The 18,604-nt window shown below is 38.9% G+C and overlaps 2 protein-coding genes across 3 annotated transcripts in view; both read left to right on the top strand.

The window, feature by feature from the left end:
* LOC134659701 (unextended protein-like) overlaps positions 1 to 18,604 on the top strand; it is a 41,044-nt gene that overhangs the window by 13,055 nt on the left and 9,385 nt on the right. For both annotated transcript variants that reach the window (XM_063515390.1, XM_063515391.1), the window contains exons 6-7: positions 14,698 to 14,844; positions 16,704 to 16,841. In XM_063515390.1, the coding sequence (XP_063371460.1) occupies positions 14,698 to 14,844; positions 16,704 to 16,841 (285 nt within the window). The remainder of the gene's footprint in view (positions 1 to 14,697; positions 14,845 to 16,703; positions 16,842 to 18,604) is intronic.
* The window catches only part of LOC134659712 (probable proline--tRNA ligase, mitochondrial), a 239,363-nt gene continuing 235,421 nt past the window's right edge, over positions 14,663 to 18,604 (top strand). The window contains exon 1 of the mRNA XM_063515405.1: positions 14,663 to 14,667. The gene's annotated coding sequence lies outside the window, so the exon portion shown is untranslated. The remainder of the gene's footprint in view (positions 14,668 to 18,604) is intronic.

Below are 18,604 nucleotides of genomic sequence, written 5' to 3'. Positions count from 1 at the left end.
CTATCCTGGAAAGCCTAAATTCTAAATTTAATGCTTGGTACCTCGACGATGGTACCCTGGGAGGCACCGTCGACGAGGTATTTGATGATTTGCGAATTCTCATAGAAAAGTTTTCTAAAATTGGCCTGTGTTTAAATTATTCAAAGTGCGAAGTATTTTTTTCCGACCGATGCATGCATAAAGATGTAGCGCTTTCAAAATTCAGCACCTTAGCTCCTGGCATCAAAGTTTTGGATGAAAGTTCACTTTACCTCCTAGGTTCACCGATCCTGGACGAAGCCTTCCCGAATTACATTAATAATCAGCTTCAAAATTTTAAAAACTATTCGGACCGCTTGCTCACAATTAACCCTCATATGGCCTACACAATAATTAAATTTTGTTTGTTTGTCCCTAAATTTACTTATGTCCTGCGTTGTAGCCATTTTTGGAAATATCCCAACCTTTTGGAAATACTAGACCAAGAAATAAAATTTACAGTATCGTCCATTTTTAACATTACTTTCGACAACTCTCAGTGGTCCCAAGCCTCCCTGCCCATTAGGCACGGTGGTATTGGGATACGACAAACTTCTGCTGTTGCTCTTCCGGCTTTTCTTTCTTCAGCGCATAACATTGAAAAACTGTTCCGAAAAATCCTTAAAACTGACCCCCTTATTAATTTGGACGTCCCTTTCCTGCCGGAGGCTATCGACAGCTGGAAAACGGCCTGCCCAAACACGGACTTGCCCATTACTCGCCATTCGCAACACCAATGGGACGAGCCGCTCTGTCTGCTGGTACGGGATAATCTGTACGAAACGTCTACCAGCACCACAGAGCGCGCTCGTCTCCTTGCTGCGACGAGATGGGAATCCGGCTCATGGTTGCAGGCCCTGCCATCAAAGAACCTGGGCACACTTCTCTCTACGAACACCTTTAGGATTTCTTTGTGTTTGCGCTTGGGGGTGGCTTGTGTGGCTCCTCATCTGTGCCAGTGCGGTGCAAACGTGACGCGTTTTGGTTTCCACGGCCTATCCTGTGCGAGGAGTGTCGGCCGTCTCTCACGACACGCGAGCCTAAATGACATCCTCCGCCGTGCTCTTGTCACGGCTGGGGTGCCGGCGGTTCTGGAACCGTCTGGTTTGGCCCGCGATGATGGCAAAAGACCGGACGGCATGACCCTCGTTCCCTGGAAGATTGGACGGCCTTTAGTTTGGGATGCCACATGCGTGGACACCCTTGCGCCGTCCCATCTTCCAGGAACATCAATCAGAGCTGGTGCGGCCGCCAACGCGGCTGAACACCTCAAGCGGCGCAAATATGCAGCCATTGATCCTGGCTGCATGTTTGAGCCGTTTGGGGTGGAAACCCTTGGGCCGTGGGGACCTGGCGCCCACGGCATATTCACCGAGCTGGCGAAGCGCCTCGTGGAGGCGACGGGTGACAAGAGGGCTGGCTCCTACCTTGCGCAACGCATTGGTATTGCCGTCCAGCGCGGCAATGCCGCCAGCCTTCTTGGCACCCTGCCCAAAGGCACAGAGCTGGAGCCACTTTTTTATTTATAATTTTAGTTTATGTTTTAGTTGTAGCTTTATATAGTTTTTAATTTTAGTTTATAATTTTTCTTTCATATTACATTATTGCATAATAGTTAAAACTGAAGAAACAAACTGTCATAGGGTATTTGACTGTATTTAATATAAATTATTTTACACCATGCAGGAAATAAAGCACCAGAAGATTAATTGAGAAACGTAGACAGCAGTTATTTTTAGACACAAGTTCTATTTTAAAACCCGTATAAAACTATAAAGAGTAGGCTATTTGATTGTGACGTCATGCTAGTGTTTCATATAAATTCCATATTAGCAAAATCGTTTTGACAGTTCGAAAAAAGAAACTGATTTGACTAGTAGTCAAATACCCTATTGCATAATTAGTTAGTGTGTTAGTAAGGTTAATGAAAGAAATTGGGTATAAAATGACATAATTATGACGAATAATTGGAAATTAAACGAACTTACCTGTAAGTGAAGTTCATTTCAATTATATTAGCTGCACAAACTTCGAAATGATAATTTTAACTTGTAGTACGTGCTTTATCATGTAGCCTGTTCCATGAATGTTACAGAGAGGCAAAGCCAAAATTAAAAATATGTATCTGATTTATGAACATAACTCCTACGTTGAACGATTCCCGCGCTGTCAACTGTCAATGTCATTTAGTTTAGAGTAACAAGCCAAGACATAACACTTTCACTGCCAGTAGCCCGCTAGGATTCTCTATTCTTAGGTACTTATCGCTACAAAGCGGAAAAAACATATGGTATCCGCTATGCTTTTAGCTCACGCTGGCAGTGAATATGCCAATAGATGGAACAACTTGGCCCCCAATTCAGCAAAGCCAATATTGCCATAACTTTGACAGGGATTATAGGTACACGAATCCCTGGTTGTCTCAGGACAACGTGGGTACTGGGTGGGATGGGTTATCATTTCGAAGTTTGTGCAGCTAATATAATTGAAATGAACTTCACTTACAGGTAAGTTCGTTTAATTTCCAATTATTATTACGCTGCACAAACTTCTTCAATGATAATTTTAACTTGTAGATGTTTAGAGATAAGTATTCAAAGTTTGTTTTGGCTTTGTATTACAACAATGAAATCATTGATTAACAATGATTTATTATTTCATTTTAAATTAGGTACCTTTTTAGTTATCATTAACTATTTTCAAAATATAGGTATGTATATTTAGTTTACAACATTATTTAGAGATCTAGTGATATCATTTCATCAAACTGTCTATCGTATAGTATAGATAGTTGAAACAAAAATAATTTGATCCTTATTTATTAATAGGTAAGTATTTTCATTTATACCACCAAATACCACATACAACTTAATTATTATAGGAAAGAAATCAAAGGATAGCATGAGATGCATCTGTTGGCGAATACAACAACTATAAGCAACTCTTGGCAGTGTGTTATTGTTGGTTACACCTTTAAGTAACACTTATTTTCTCATTTATCATAGTAAGGATTTACCAAAATTATTGGATGGAACCATGATTATGAAATTGAGAAAAATCATTACAAGAATCACTCCACCTTGATGTTTTTCTTCCACCAACTCCTAAACGATTTACGGTTGACACAACACATAACAGGTTAAATAGGTGATGAAAATAAAAATATATCAATACAAATCTTTAAGAGTTGACTTATGTAATCCCTCTACAAATCGTTTGGGAAGTGATTTTTTCATGATTCTGAGGGCAATAAATAATCACTAACAAGTTAACTACCATCACGAATATTATTGTTCGTTATTTATATATACAGGTAATCAATGTTTTACACCTCATTCAATTTGAAATTAGTGTTTTCCCTGAAAAAATTAATGCTATGGATAGCAAGGGTTGCTGAAATTTATCAATCAGAATAACAGTAAAGTTTGATATTTTTTCAAGGACAGGGTTTGCACGTTGTATAGGTACAATCACAACAGCTAATAAAAGTGATAAAGTAATTTTTTACTTTTTCTTAATCCTGTAATGAATGATTTTCATTAGTTGGTGACATTGTTAATAAATAATTTAAGACCGATTAAGGGTACTAGGTCACACTTTAAGGTTGAGTTTGGTGTAATCGAAAAAACGTTCTTCATAAAGTGTTCAATTCTATCATTTGAGGAGAGCCTATTCCCCAATAAAAGCACAAGAGCAGATTTACAATTATTTACACATCTATACCCTCATTACATAATGCTATTAAAAACGGCAAGCACTTCTGAAACAGATGCCATAAAATAATTAATGTAATTATTTTTACATAACATACACCAGTATTTCAAGTGTGTACTGTGTGTGTGTGTGTGCTTGACGGTGTTGGGCGCAAGGGATTACACCGTACTGTACTCCTTTCTCCTCTTCCTCTTCTCCTTCAGTGATGGCTGATGGCACTTCCTGGATAACACTGGGGTAACCAGGATAATGGATAATGGGGTAACCGCTGTTGAAACTTGAAACCAGTTAATAAAATATGTTTTTATAAATGAGAGTTGGGGCGCAAATCTTATACAATTATATGTACATATGCGTGTAAATATTTTGTAAACTGAGTAGTTACAATGACCGTGCCTTGATGCCTTCTACTTTTCCTAAATTTTAATACCTTAGATTTCGTTTCAGTTGGAAGGAAAACATAGATAAAATATTTTTTGCAAAAGCATCTACTTATGTAGAAAAAACATCTGGGTTACTTCACCAGGATATTTATATAATAACCAATAACTCGTGAGGTATATGGATTTCCAAAATGTTGTAAGAATTTCAAATTTAATTTGCGTTAAATCTGAAATCTTACATTATTTTCTCTCAATCAGCTTATGACACTTAAAGCACATATAGCATTTAAGTAGAATATTGTAATTTCTCTTTTCACACCACTGCTAATGTTCCTAGACATAAAAAATACTGTATTTCATTTCACCGGTTTATAAATAATTGCGATAGCTGTGTTGTCTTCTCTCAGATGTATCTCAGTGTGGTAAACCGGAAAAGAGGGTCTTTAAACATAAACAAGACCACCATAACCTGAACAAAATTAATGTACCTAATTCATTCTATTAGGCTTATTTAATAATTTCCACACGGGTGTAAGTATTACCGTAAGTAATTAAATATCTGGAAAAAATATATATTTATAACCCTTTATTTTAATTAGCCACCAAATTATGTCACACTAGGTGATATATTGGCATTGTATTTCTTTAAAATATACGAAATTCAGTATAGGTACTTTTATCTATTCAGCTCTTTAAATACACACATAACCATATTCATTAGCCAAACTTAAATATCTATAACTTGTAGTTATAGGTACCTATAACTTGTAGTTATAGGTACAACAACCCATTTATATGAGCAAAGTTCATTAAAACTAATTACAATGTGACCAATATATAAAGGACTTTATCTGTTGTTTAAGTTTGTATTTATCCTTATCGGCTAAAGAAATAATTATAGTATTACTAAGCTTTCTGAGGTAAGTACTAAGGAGCTAATTTCATTTGATTATAGCTCCATATAGGTAATGGTATCAAGACTAATTAAGTGTATCTTGTATATGTATGCACCTACATGGTATAAATAACATTTATAATAATAAGCTTCAACAATAGATATATAATCTAAACAATTGCTCATTATGTGACCTCTAGATCTTAGACACTTCATGAAAGGTCTGACACATATCGACACCTAGTCTAATAGTCTAATAAAAGGACTTATGTCATTACTTCATTAGTTTCATAACAGTTCCAATTCCCTGTTGACTTAAACTGCTTAGTTGCAATAAATTTACTTCTTCTATAGGTATCTGTATTTATTTCTCTTAGGATTTGGTAGAGAAAATATTGAAGTCAATATTAAACTGTATAAAGTGTACATTATTTTATAAGGACATCATAGGCATATACACACAGTATATATCACAGTCACATAGTTTTCTAGTATTTGACTATCAATTTTACAGAATTGATCATATTTCGGAATGCCTCTAGGTATTAGCACAGACAAAAATTTAATTTTGTATGACAGAATCCTTGTAAATATGATGGTACTGCAATTAAAGAAGTGTATTTAAATAAACCACAGCTTTTGAGAATTTGTTCTAAATGAACACAGGCTGTTGTAATGTCACTTGAGTGCGACCACATTGTGACTGCAGAGAGGAAAGTGTTACTCCGCTTCCTTATCGCTGCTTTTGACCAGGGTTTTTTGTATGTTGTAATGTTAAATGAACACTTTATTATATGAAACAAATAGTAACAGCAAAACATACATTGGAAAATATGATTGATAATCGAGCCCTTGAAGTTGAAGTACCGGGCCGTAAGCTATTAGTTTTTCTGTTAGATTTTCTTATAATATCACTTGTCGACAGCATGTTTTAAAGAAATCTCTAATGCCATTTATTGTGCTTTAATAGTATTTAAAGGACCGCTGCCTTAGCGAAGATTCTCAGTGATGACAGTCACACAAATGAAAGTCAGTCACTTAAAAGCGACAGCCGGTTGCAGCACAAAATTGATTGAGAGCTAAATCATCACAGTTAGCAAACAAATACTTAGCCTTATTCATTACTGACAAGCATCTCACCAGCCGCAGTTCAAGTCGCTGCCAATAAAATTTTACAGCGCAGATTATTTTTGCATAATCTTGTTTGGGTCATACTGGTTTTGTAATGTTCTTAATTATACATCTGAAAAAACAAACAACGAGGTTGTCTTATTAGGATTTTTCCATATCCAGATTTCTGGTGCCTCCGTCTCACGATGTCAAGATTTACTCGCTTAATTCCTTGCTTGCTGAAATAAGAATAAATATTTTAATTCACCTACTTGAAGATGAGTACATATCAAGAGACGGCCTAATTTGGCATACCACATTGATTAACTCATGGGGCCACAAAACCCAGTTCTAGCAAGACTTGTGGCCTTAAGTCCACTGCCATTGGCAGGTAGGATATGAGCCATATCTCAGTGCTGTTAGTAAGGAATAAGTGACAACACCACAATGTCCCAAATATACTGGCATTGAACACACCTAGTATTAGTATGTGAAAGATTGCCAAGTTCAAATATCATCAGAGATACCTAGGTTAGTACTCCAAAAAGCTTAGTATAGCCATTTTACAAACAGATGCACCTAGAATAGTGCTCCAGATTGCAGTGCATAGCTCAGTCACCATGTGCAGTTAGCAGACAGACACACCTATAATAGTGGCCCAGAATGCACAGTGCACAGCACAACCACCGTGTGCAGTTAGCAGACAGAGGCACCTAGAATAGTGCTCCAGAATGCACAGTGCACAGCGCAACCACCGTGTGCGGTTAGCAGACAGATGCACCTAGAATAGTGCTCCAGAATGCACAGTGCACAGCACAACCACCGTGTGCAGTTAGCAGACAGACGCACCTAGAATAGTGCTCCAGAATGCAGTGCACAGCTCAGTCACCATGTGCAGTTAGCGGACAGATATACACCTAGCTAGAATAGTGTTCCAAAAAATCCAGAATGCACAAGTAGCACAAACGTCGAAAATCATGAACAAATAAGCACTTGATACTGGGTCCACTGTATTTCCTACTTTGCGTTTATTTCCCTTTCGGAATTTTAGATACGTATTAAACATTCGGTCGCTGGCGAGCGAGGAGGGCACAGATTGCTTTTTATACGCCACGCGAAAATCGCTTTTTTCTCTACGCCGCTGGCGGAGATGGAGATGATGATGCAGACCTAAAATAAAAAGTAGGTACCTACGTCCATGCCCTGCTAGATTCTTATTTTGATATGCAACATGTCCGGGTGGATAGTCATGCTATCCACGAAACGACGCCGCCTTTGACCTTGGTCGCGAAAGTAGCATTTTCTTCTTCAGTCTTCTTGTATTTTCTTCCAATTTTGTAATTGGTCGGACTGTCGTACACTAATATTTTATTTTTTCACATATTTATTATATATTTACTATTATTTCCTGTTAAAAAAGTTATATTTTATTAAGCCCTAATGGTCTAGGCTAACATGAATAAACACAATGACATTGACAGTTGACAGCGCGGGAATCGTTCAACGTAGGAGTTATGTTCATAAATCAGATACATATTTTTAATTTTGGCTTTGCCTCTCTGTAACATTCATGGAACAGGCTACATGATAAAGCACGTACTACAAGTTAAAATTATCATTGAAGAAGTTTGTGTAGCGTAATAATAATATTATATTAGTGAGTATTGAGTAACTTTCTCATTCTTGTGGTTAGTTGGTCATTATCCGAGTCGTAATATAAATATTTTGGGCATATAATCACTCCGTGAACGTGAATTTAATGACTCTTTAGGTACACGCAAAAACCGTTTAAGATGTGCCAAAAGAAGACCAAAAAGTTTTCTCTGCCGCTTAGTCCAGTGCCCATTATCAAAAGCTTGTAACTTGTAATACAAGCGGAAGTCCCTTTTTGACAGCTTTAAGCTAGAAAGAGACTTCCACTTGTATTACAAGTTAAAAGCTTTTGATAAACAGGGCTCTGGTAGGGATTTATCCCTTATTTTTATAAAGTCTATCGCTTAGACTTGACTTGGACTTCAAAATTATCTGAGGCACAACGATTTTATTACAAATGGGGTATTTATTGTGTATATTTTGTATTACCTATGTACCAATGGCAAATACCACGTTTTCAATTATACCTACGTACTGAGTTTTACAAATTAGTAAGTAAGTAGGTACCTACTATTGTTATCCTGTATAAATACTATAAATTATAATAGGTAAACTTAAAAAAATAGATAGCATAACTTTTAAAAGTATATTAAAAGGGTCACTCACGTTATTGTTCAGTCGAATAGACGCCCGACATGTAAAAAAAAATGTTTTTACAGTACATATGGTGCTACTTTCCCCCACTAGTGCGTAAATAAGCACTTTTCGTTGCTATGTAAAATATTTAAAGGCAACTAAAATCCCAACTCGCAACTCCACTCAACTCGTAATTCGCAACTCGTGTCGATTTAAAACACTCCCTTCCGTCGTGTTTTAATTTATCGCCACTCGTTTCGAATTTCCTCTTTTCCGCACTTGTATCGTAAATAACTATAAAAGTACCTATAGCTAATTTTGAACAAAAATCATCAGTATAGCTACAACTCGCCGCAAGTAGGTCGGGAAAGCTAAAATAACTAACTCATTTCATAATTTGTTTGTGCCAAAATAAACCGCGCGTCTGCGGGGCCGCAGCTGGAGTTTATTTTATTAGTCATGTCATATTCATATCCCTGATTATCATAAAACATGTTTTTAAACTGGCGTGTTATAGATTTTTAATACTATGTATTAGTCTATTAATAATAAGTGATGTGTGGTGGGTTCTTAACTACTCGTACTTAGATAACTATAAATTCTTAAATACACACATAGAAATAATCGATGACTCAAAAACAAATATCCGTGGTATATATTTGAATCCGGGACCATCGGTTTCATAGGCAGAGTCACTAGGTACCGATTAGGGCAGACTGGTTGTCTAAGCTCTCTTAAGGGGCCCACTGATTAACAGTCCGCCGGACGATATCGGCGTGTTAGTTGTTCGGAGCTGTCAACTTTTTGTTCTAACTGACTGGCCGGTATCGTCCGACGGACTGTTAATCAGTGGGCCCCTTTAACCCCTCTTACGATTTTTTTTTCATTAGCCTCCCTTCTTCACTAGTCTGTTCATAATAGTAACAACGGCAGGCGTGTCTCACTCCGCGATTTCCTCGCTTTGCTACAGGTAGCTAAAAGTACATCCGTTCCGCCCCAATTTTGGGGAAAGCCATAAATCATAAATCATAAATTTATTTCATAGAATATGGTATGTACAATTTTGGTGTCGTTGGTTTTTGGTGTAGAACAGCATATTCTGCCATCACTGGCGTAGAAATATATAAATAAATAGGTGATGCAATACATTAACTACAAATACTTTGTATACCATTACCATAACATTAACAAGCAATAACAAAATGTACATTATTCAATAAGACGTGTCAACAATAAAATGCAAAATTACTACGCAAAATTCCAAATTAATGAATGTCAGACTTCATTACAATCTAAAAATTCATGTACTTTATAAAAACATTTCTCCAGGAGCCAATCGGTTAATTTTCTTTTAAATTTTGACAAAGGCATTTCCTTAAACCGAGTCGGCAACTTATTATATATTACTATACACATGTAAAACACATTTCTCTTACAACAATCTAAGCGAAATAATGGGGAGAAAAGTTTGTATTTGTATCTGGTGGGCCGTTGTGAGATCTCTGTCTGCAATCTAAACAGTAGTGGATTATGTCTTACAAACAAACAAATCTCTTTTATATACATACATGCTAGTGGTAATATCTTTAGCGAGTAAAATAGTGGTTTGCAGGTTTCCCGGTAGGGTACCCCGCAAATTGCTCTAATGCATTTTTTCTGTGCCTTAAAAATATCATAAATGTCAACTGAATTGCCCCATATAATCAGTCCATAGCTGAGAATGGATTGAATGTATCCATAATAGGCAGTAATAGCTGCTTTTTGGGAAATAACTTGTCTCAATCGTCTTAGGGTAAGCCGCGCGTGGCGTTGTCGCCACCTAGCGGCCATATCTGTGCTGATCGTAACGGACGCGTTTTGTTAGAGAGTGAGTCTTCTGTACTTAGTACTATTATTTATTCTGTGACAACGATACATTGATTGAGTAAGTGCCAATTGCACCATACGCACTTGACAGACTGATGAACGTCAGACTACGCGGCGGTTTAGGTACTATGAAACTTTCCATACAATAAAATTAAGCGAACTTTTTAACGATGGCAACAGTTTGGGGCAACTAAGATGAGTAAATATTATCGCAAATAAAAGATTCTTATTCTTATTCTTATTCTTAAAAATTTAAGACAATTTCGCGAAAAAGCTGAAGTTTGACAATTCAGTGACCTCAAAACATACGGCGCAGTACACAGCGCCATCAGTTTTGGATGTCACGCTAAGGGGCACGTTTTATTAGACTTTACCTCTCTATTACAATCAATTCTCTTTGGTAGTAAACAACGTCTCAACTTCGATCGATTAGCGTCCATCACTGTCTGCCACATGTCAATAAAACCAATACCAACCTTAACTGGCCATCGACGACCCTTATGTCTTCACAGTAAGGTTTACAATCGCCAGTTAAAATGGACGATGGTACACAGACGGCCGTCGTCTGGCATATAGCCAGAGGATACCGTAATTTTTATATAGTTTATCTAATTTATGACGTCATCAATCTTGGATTAAATCTGGGTTTTTATAGATTCTTAAAATGCGAGATTTGACCAGCTGTGTTCCAGATTTTTATTCAGAAATGACGAATCTCCTCAAATAATGTTATCCACAATTAAGAGGTATCGAAAATGCGAAACTTTGTTACGCTTTATGGCTAAACCAGTGGTGGGCAAACTTTCTTCATAGGGGACCAGAAAGTTTAGGAAATTTAAGTGAAGGGCCAGAATTGTAGCCAAAACTTATTTTTATTGCGATTTATTTTTGAATCGTGGGCCAATGCCATATATTAATTATTTCATAGGACCGGCGGCGGGCCGGATAAAACCCATTCGCGGGCCGGAGCTGGCCCGCGGGCCGTACTTTTCCCACCACTGGGCTAAACTAATGAAATTAAGAACCTCCACCTTTTTAGGGTTCTTTACCAAAAAGGTAGAAAAGGAACCCTTAAGGTGCAACTCTGTCCGTCCGTCCGTCCGTCTGTCACATTGGTAAATATCTCGAGAACTACTTAAGCTAACGATCTGAAATTTGGAATAGGTATGAACGACGCTAACCCAAACATATTAAGTGATAGAACCACAAATAAGAACCACATTTTTGATGTTGTTTAACACATGCGTGTAAGCAGAGCCGCAATGGTGTCCGCCTTGGGACACGGTTTTGAAGAATGATCACTTTACCAGAAGATTGATTGAAATATAGCACAAATCGAATACGTTATTTTATTTTCCACATACGACATTGACATAATCAATACATGACATATTTCTTTCTTTTCGAGTTTAGTAAGATGCAAGTCACACGTAAATAGTTTGAATACCTATAACAGATAGTATAAAAACTCCTTTAACACTTTCCCTTATTCAATACTATTCCAAGGACATGGCAAAGGAAAGAGAATCTTGGCCGCGGTAGTCCTTTGGTTAGAATATCAGCTAGCTGATCTGCAGTGCCAATTCTCTTGACTTCCATCGCACCTTCAGCAACTTGCTCTGGAACGTAGAAAGTTAAATTTCCAGACCTTAGGCGTTCCGTCGCTAAAGCCTTCGGGTTGTTGCATGTATATTTCCTCTTCAAGCTTTCCGTTGAGGAACGCAGTAGCAACATGAAATTGTACTAAATGCATGTTCTCTTGAGCGCTGACACTCAATAATGCTCTGACAGTCGCGAGGCGTGTGACAGGACTGAAGGTCTGATCGTAGTCGATTCCTTTTCTTTGCCTGAAGCCCTTCACAACTAGCCGTGCTTTGTATTTGTCGATAGAGCCGTCTGGGTTCCTTTTTGTTTGCAGGACCCATTTGCAAGGAAGCGCTTTTCTCCCTTTCGGTAGATCACATGCCGTCCACACGTTGAGGTCCTTCAGTGACTGCATTTCACTGTGCATCGCTTTTCGCCATTCTTCACTGTCATTACGATCCATGGCATCAGCAAAATTCGACGGGTACGTCTCTGTAGTACATACGTAGTCATTATGTCTTTCAGGTCGTCGTATTTCGTTGCGATTGCGCAAATCGTAACGCGGCGGGTCGGCGTCATAGTCGATTGCTTCAGGATCATCTTGATGCGGTTCGAGCTCGGGTACATGTACTTGGTCTTCTTGGACTGGTTTGGGTTCCAAATTTTCTCCCTCAAGGCCAAGTTCATAATCTCTAGAGACGGTGTCTTCAGCATCTTCGAAGACTCCCTCGGGTTCTCCTGGCACGGTAGCTCGGGTTCTCGTACCGGATTTAGCTTTCCCATATATGCAGCCTTCGCACAACTCCTTATCAAGAGGAAGATCTATGTCCAGTTCGCGTTTAACTGTAGCTCTCACGTGCCTCTTGTTTTGGTTGTCGAACCTCTCGTGGTATAGTTGCATAGTATTGGACGTTGCAAAGACTTCTGCGGGGTTCTCAGGATGTACAACTTTTACATCTAATTTGTACAATCCACCTTCTTTCTCACGTCTTCCTAATAAGCACGCTTTTCCGTTGACATAGACGGTGCATTCTTTTGTCTTTGATACGAATTTGCTGTTCGGAATTCTGTCGTGGAGTGCTAGTACTGAGAATAAATTCTTTGCAATGGCTGGAACGTACCAAACATCTTGAAGGGTTGCTCGTTGTAGCTTCCCTCTTACATTTGCTTCGATCATTACTGAACCTTTGCCTTTAGCACTAATCGCTTTGCCATCAGCCGTTGTTACAGTATGGACGTTTTCAAAGCATTTGAAGGTTTGGAACAAATCAGCCCGGTTTGTCACGTGGCTCGTGGCGCCGTTATCCACGTACCAGTGTTCGATGTCGGGAACGATTGAAAATACTTCTGTGCTATCGATTGACAACAGGATCATGTTCGTAGATGTAGAAGAAGGTGTTGCTTGCGAATTACTGCTTTTCGGAGGCTTGCCGTCTTTGATCCACTTCTGACAGTTTCTCACTCGATGGCCGATAGCTTGGCAGTAGTTGCATTTCAACTTTCTGTCCTTCTTCTCTGCAGTAGACGTAGTGCCGGAATTTGAAACGAGAGCTTCCTGTTGAAGTACGTTGTTACTCTGAAGAGCTCGTTCAAATGCACATAAATGACTTGTAAGGCTTTCTATAGTTCGTTCAGATTTAGGCAGTAACAGCCAGCTGCTTCTGAAGGAAAAGTAGGTTTCGTCAAGCGTATCGAGAATCTTGCAAAGGAGTAGCAGTTCTGGAAGCTTACTGGTTTTGTCCTTACTTATTTCCTGATTAAGCTGCGTCCAAATATTTTTCAATTTTGACATGTGTGTGGCTATGTCATCTGCCGGATCTTTTCTAAAGCCAAAAAAGCTCATACATAGATTGTAGGACTTGTCGTCGTCCGTGCCGTCGAATAGTCTATGTAGCTCAAGCCATACGTCTCTTGCATTCGTGTACCTCATGACCTTTCGAAGTGTCTTTTCTTTCATATTGGTAGTTACGATCAGCAGAGCAGTCGCGTCAGCTTTTACAAAACGGTCTAGTTCTGTCTTGTACGTGGACACTGCACCTGCTTCTGTCGGACTTTCGGGTTCTGTGGGTTTTTTGAACGAGCCTTCCACTACTTCCAGCGCGTGCGGGACGGTTCGTAGTAGACTGATGGCTTTATATTTCCAAGTATCCCAATTTGATTTCCCTTCCAACAACCCAATTTGAAATTTAGCGATATTCTCCATTTCCGTAGGTGGGACCGATAACCTGATGTTGTTTAACACATGCGTGTAAGCAGAGCCGCAATGGTGTCCGCCTTGGGACACGGTTTTGAAGAATGATCACTTTACCAGAAGATTGATTGAAATATAGCACAAATCGAATACGTTATTTTATTTTCCACATACGACATTGACATAATCAATACATGACATATTTCTTTCTTTTCGAGTTTAGTAAGATGCAAGTCACACGTAAATAGTTTGAATACCTATAACAGATAGTATAAAAACTCCTTTAACAATTTTATCAGAATAGTTAAAATATTTAATTGAAATCATAAACATCGAACGTTAGCTTAGTGACAGTACCGCACTGGTAAAGGCTGTAGGTAGCCAAAGTTTATCCTTAAACACCAATCGAAAAATAAAATTATATCGGGACGACCATTCCAAACGAGTTAGCTCTTTCTATGACTCTAGTTTGACAAAACCCTCTATTTTTCTGTACCTACACTACATAGTATAAAACAAAGTCGCTTCCCGCTGTCTGTCTGTCTAATTGTCAATGATCTTTAAAAGTACGCAACGGATTTTGATGCGGTTTTTTAATAGATAGAGTGATTCAAGAGGAAGGTTTATGTATAATTTGTTAACCCGTGCGAAGCCGGGCGGGTCGCTAGTAAAGTATATTTCTTTCTAACCTAACCCTTATTGCCCAGGTCACAAGGGTCACATGGCGTTCGTCCAACGCATCGACCGGTCTGGCGACGGCGACCCGGTCTACCAGACCGTCGGTCTCGTGACGCTTGAAGACGTCATCGAGGAGATGATACAAGCGGAGATCGTCGATGAGAGTGACGTCATCAGTAAGTATCTTTTTTTATTCATATAAAACAATTAGAATTACAATGTTACATATATTAAATTCGCCAAACTGGAGTAACCAGTTTGTTGGCGCGCCGTATTCCCTCGTGTCATAGAGAAAAAAATACATAGATTGCTCACTCCATACAGTATCAGTTTTAGTACCAAAAAGACTATTAGCAGCTAGCATCGAGGAGCGGAACTATCAGTACTGCTACTTGACAATAGATGTAGCACCGACCGGAAAGTCTTATGCTGTTGAGATAAGACTTTCCGGTCGGTACTACATCTATTGTCAAGTAGCAGTACTGATAGTTCCGCTACTCGATGACAGATGTAGACACTGAAATTAATAGTCTAACTCAGCGGTTCTCAATCTTTTTTTTTGACGGAACCCTTTTGGAAAGCGAAATACTTGATGGAACCCTACAATACGGTGGCGGCATAGTAAAATTTTTCGAGGCGACTAAAGCATAGTGTTCTAAATTCTTGCGGAACCCCTGCAGGGGTGTCGCGGAACCCTAGGGTTCCGCGGAACACACTTAAGAGTATGGCTGGTCTAACTGATGTATGGAGTGAGCACTCTTGTCTTATTATATTTCTCTATGCTCATGCGTAGAAGAAGAGTAGGGAATAGACTAAAAAAAGGTGTGTACAGACACATTTTTGGACAGATTTTCAGTAGACACATTTGCTAGATAGATCTGTTGGACACATCTGTCCGTACATGTATCCTTAGCTAAAGCTATCTACAATATATCTGTCGCTGAGGCCGGATGAAGATTTTCGACATAGAAATTTGAAAATTGTAAATATTTGTAATTGTTAAGCTAGTAGTTTTTAAGTTAACTGTAGTATAGGTATAATATGTAGCTGTGACCTAACAGGGCGTCACTTAAACTAACCCAATAATATGTAGGTACCACCTTTATAACTGGTTTGTGATATGCAATAAATGATTCTATTCTATTCTAAATTAAAATTGACATAGATTTTTTGATTCTAGAACACAAATAAGACAATTTCCATAATAGATAATAAGAAAAACGTTGAAAGAATGAAGTGCCATGTAATGGCCTCATTTCAGCGTGTTGCTGGCGACTTCTAGCGCTGATCTTCCGATGAGAAAATAATTCACGCTCAGCGGTATATTTATACACCGTGTTTTTATTGAATTCCATTAACTTCGGGCTATGGTTAGGTACGTTTAAGAGAACTAAACGGCATAGTTAATTTTGAAAAAAATAAAAAAAAAATTTTTGCTTTTTTACAAAAAAAAAAAATAAGTTTAAAAACTAATTAAATGTAGCATATAGCGTTGTTGTAACACGGGCTTTACATTTAACTCAACCAAACAATTGAAATCTGTGACATATCAATGTCATTTCGAACGTCGTTCGACCGAGATTGTACTTAATTTTAGTAGCAAATGTATGAACTCATTCTAAACACTAATCAATATGTAAATCGGCCCTAAGGCAAGTGTACACGCTTGTAGAGGCCTTATAGCAAAAAAATAAATTATTGATTATCTCCGAAATGGAGTTAATTAGAATATCGGTGTCTTTGAGAAAGTTATTTTATTTAAGCTCAGGAATGCACCCTTGAAATTAACGGAAAAGAAAACACGGTGTATATAGTTGTAGTGTCTTTGTTCCTAAGTGTAAGGCCTGAGTGGACGCTCGAGTTGGCGTGCAGCGGGGCGGGGCGTGCGGCGTGCATGTTAAACAAATGCAAGCGTATAGGAGCGGCCTTAGTGCGCGCTGCTCACATCACGCGTGAGCCCACAGCCACGCCGCACGCGTCGCCGAGCGAGCGTCCACTCAGGCCCTACACTAACATTCTTCTATTTACTTTACAGCTGACAATCGCACCAAGAAGCGTCTAGCGCGCCCGCTGAACCGCTTCCAAGACCTGGCTGCCTTCGCGGGCCATCAGCCCCACCGCGTCCACGTGTCTCCACAGCTGGTGCTGGCTACCTTCCAGTTCCTCTCCACCAGTAAGTTAGGGTGAATCAACTTTTTCTTGTCACTCGTTGCCATGGTTACGTTCTCCTGGGTCACTCTTTAAAACCTGATTTTTTAGGGTTCCGTACCCAAAGGGTAAAAACGGGACCCTATTACTAAGACTCCGCTGTCCGTCTGTCCGTCCGTCCGTCCGTCCGTCCGTCCGTCCGTCCGTCCGTCTGTCACCAGGCTGTATCTCACGAACCGTGATAGCTAGACAGTTGAAATTTCCACAGATGATGTATTTCTGTTGCCGCTATAACAACAAATACTAAAAACAGAATAAAATAAAGATTTAAGTGGGGCTCCCATACAACAAACGTGATTTTTGACCGAAGTTAAGCAACGTCGGGCGGGGTCAGTACTTGGATGGGTGACCGTTTTTTTTGCTTGTTTTGCTCTATTTTTTGTTGATGGTGCGGAACCCTCCGTGCGCGAGTCCGACTCGCACTTGGCCGGTTTTTGGCATTTAAATTCACCAAACACGCTTTTTTGTGATACTTATAAACCCTTCCCATTGAGGGTCGTCTACCAAGCGTGTCAGAAGGTGGTGTACAATGTCTTCTAACAAACTATGCTACTATTGTCTCTTGGCTGACCGGACAGCATAACAACAAGAAATAGTTGATCCACCCATTTACTCTTTGGATTTAACGGGCCTATAATCCCGGTTCTGATAGGCTTGCGTGGGGACACAGATCCAACACGTAGAGGCCCCTTGGAGAGCTTTTATGTCATGTAGACCGGGGTCCCGTTGTTTCCCATAAAGTTTTAAGTCAATGTATTGTTTGTCATATTATCATTAGTCATAAAACTGAAACCGTTGACATTTCAGGATTTTCGTTAGGTTATCCTATAGATAGGTTAGGTTAGGTTTGTTTTATAGCAATCCTGAAAACGCGTTTCTGAACCAAATGAATTATGACTAACGATAATGCGGGCAAACAATACATTATCGCTACATAGTATAAAACAAGGTCGCTTTCCTGTCTGTCTGTCTGTCTGTATGCTTAGATCTTTAAAACTACGCAACGGATTTTGATGCGGTTTTTTTAATAGATAGAGTGATTCAAGAGGAAGGTTTATGTATAATTTGTTAACCCGTGCGAAGCCAGGGCGGGTCGCTAGTTTATTATAATTATTATATATCCTGGCCAAGATTGCAGTACCTGCAATAGTTTTTCTAACAATATTTGTAATTGTTATACCTTGGCACGGGAGAGAATAAAGATTAAAAAAAAAACCCTATGATATATGCCAAAAAAATCCATTTAATGACAAAAATGCCTTAGATCATTTTGGAAAAGTGCTGAATACTCTTCAAACTGATTGTTCGATTTCTATCAAACATAGCCAAAAACCACCGCAAGGAAACTCGCTTTCACGTAAAATAAGGCGCATCGAAATCGGTCCATCCGTTGGAGAGCTACGGGTCAACAAATCTTCGACCGGCCGTTCTTTCTGCTAATAAATGTCTCTAAATCATTAATTTATGCAAGAACTTTCATAAATTTTTATTAAGTACTAACGTCTGCGAACGATGCTATTAAGCTTAAGAATAAATTTAAGTTGAAAAATTTCTGTCATGGGTGAGACTTGAACTCTCGGCCACTGGATCGATACTCCAGCGCTCTGCCATCTGAGCCACCAAGACCTCATCCATAGCCAGCAAATCTTTCCACCATATGGGTCAAGGGGACCCGAGCGACATCTACCGTAAGAGAGTTACACATCTTAACTATTGTAAAATTGTAAT

The sequence above is a fragment of the Cydia amplana genome, chromosome 25 (assembly GCF_948474715.1).
Source record: "Cydia amplana chromosome 25, ilCydAmpl1.1, whole genome shotgun sequence".
Lineage (NCBI taxonomy): Eukaryota > Metazoa > Arthropoda > Insecta > Lepidoptera > Tortricidae > Cydia > Cydia amplana.
This window is presented reverse-complemented; position numbering and strand designations above follow the sequence as displayed.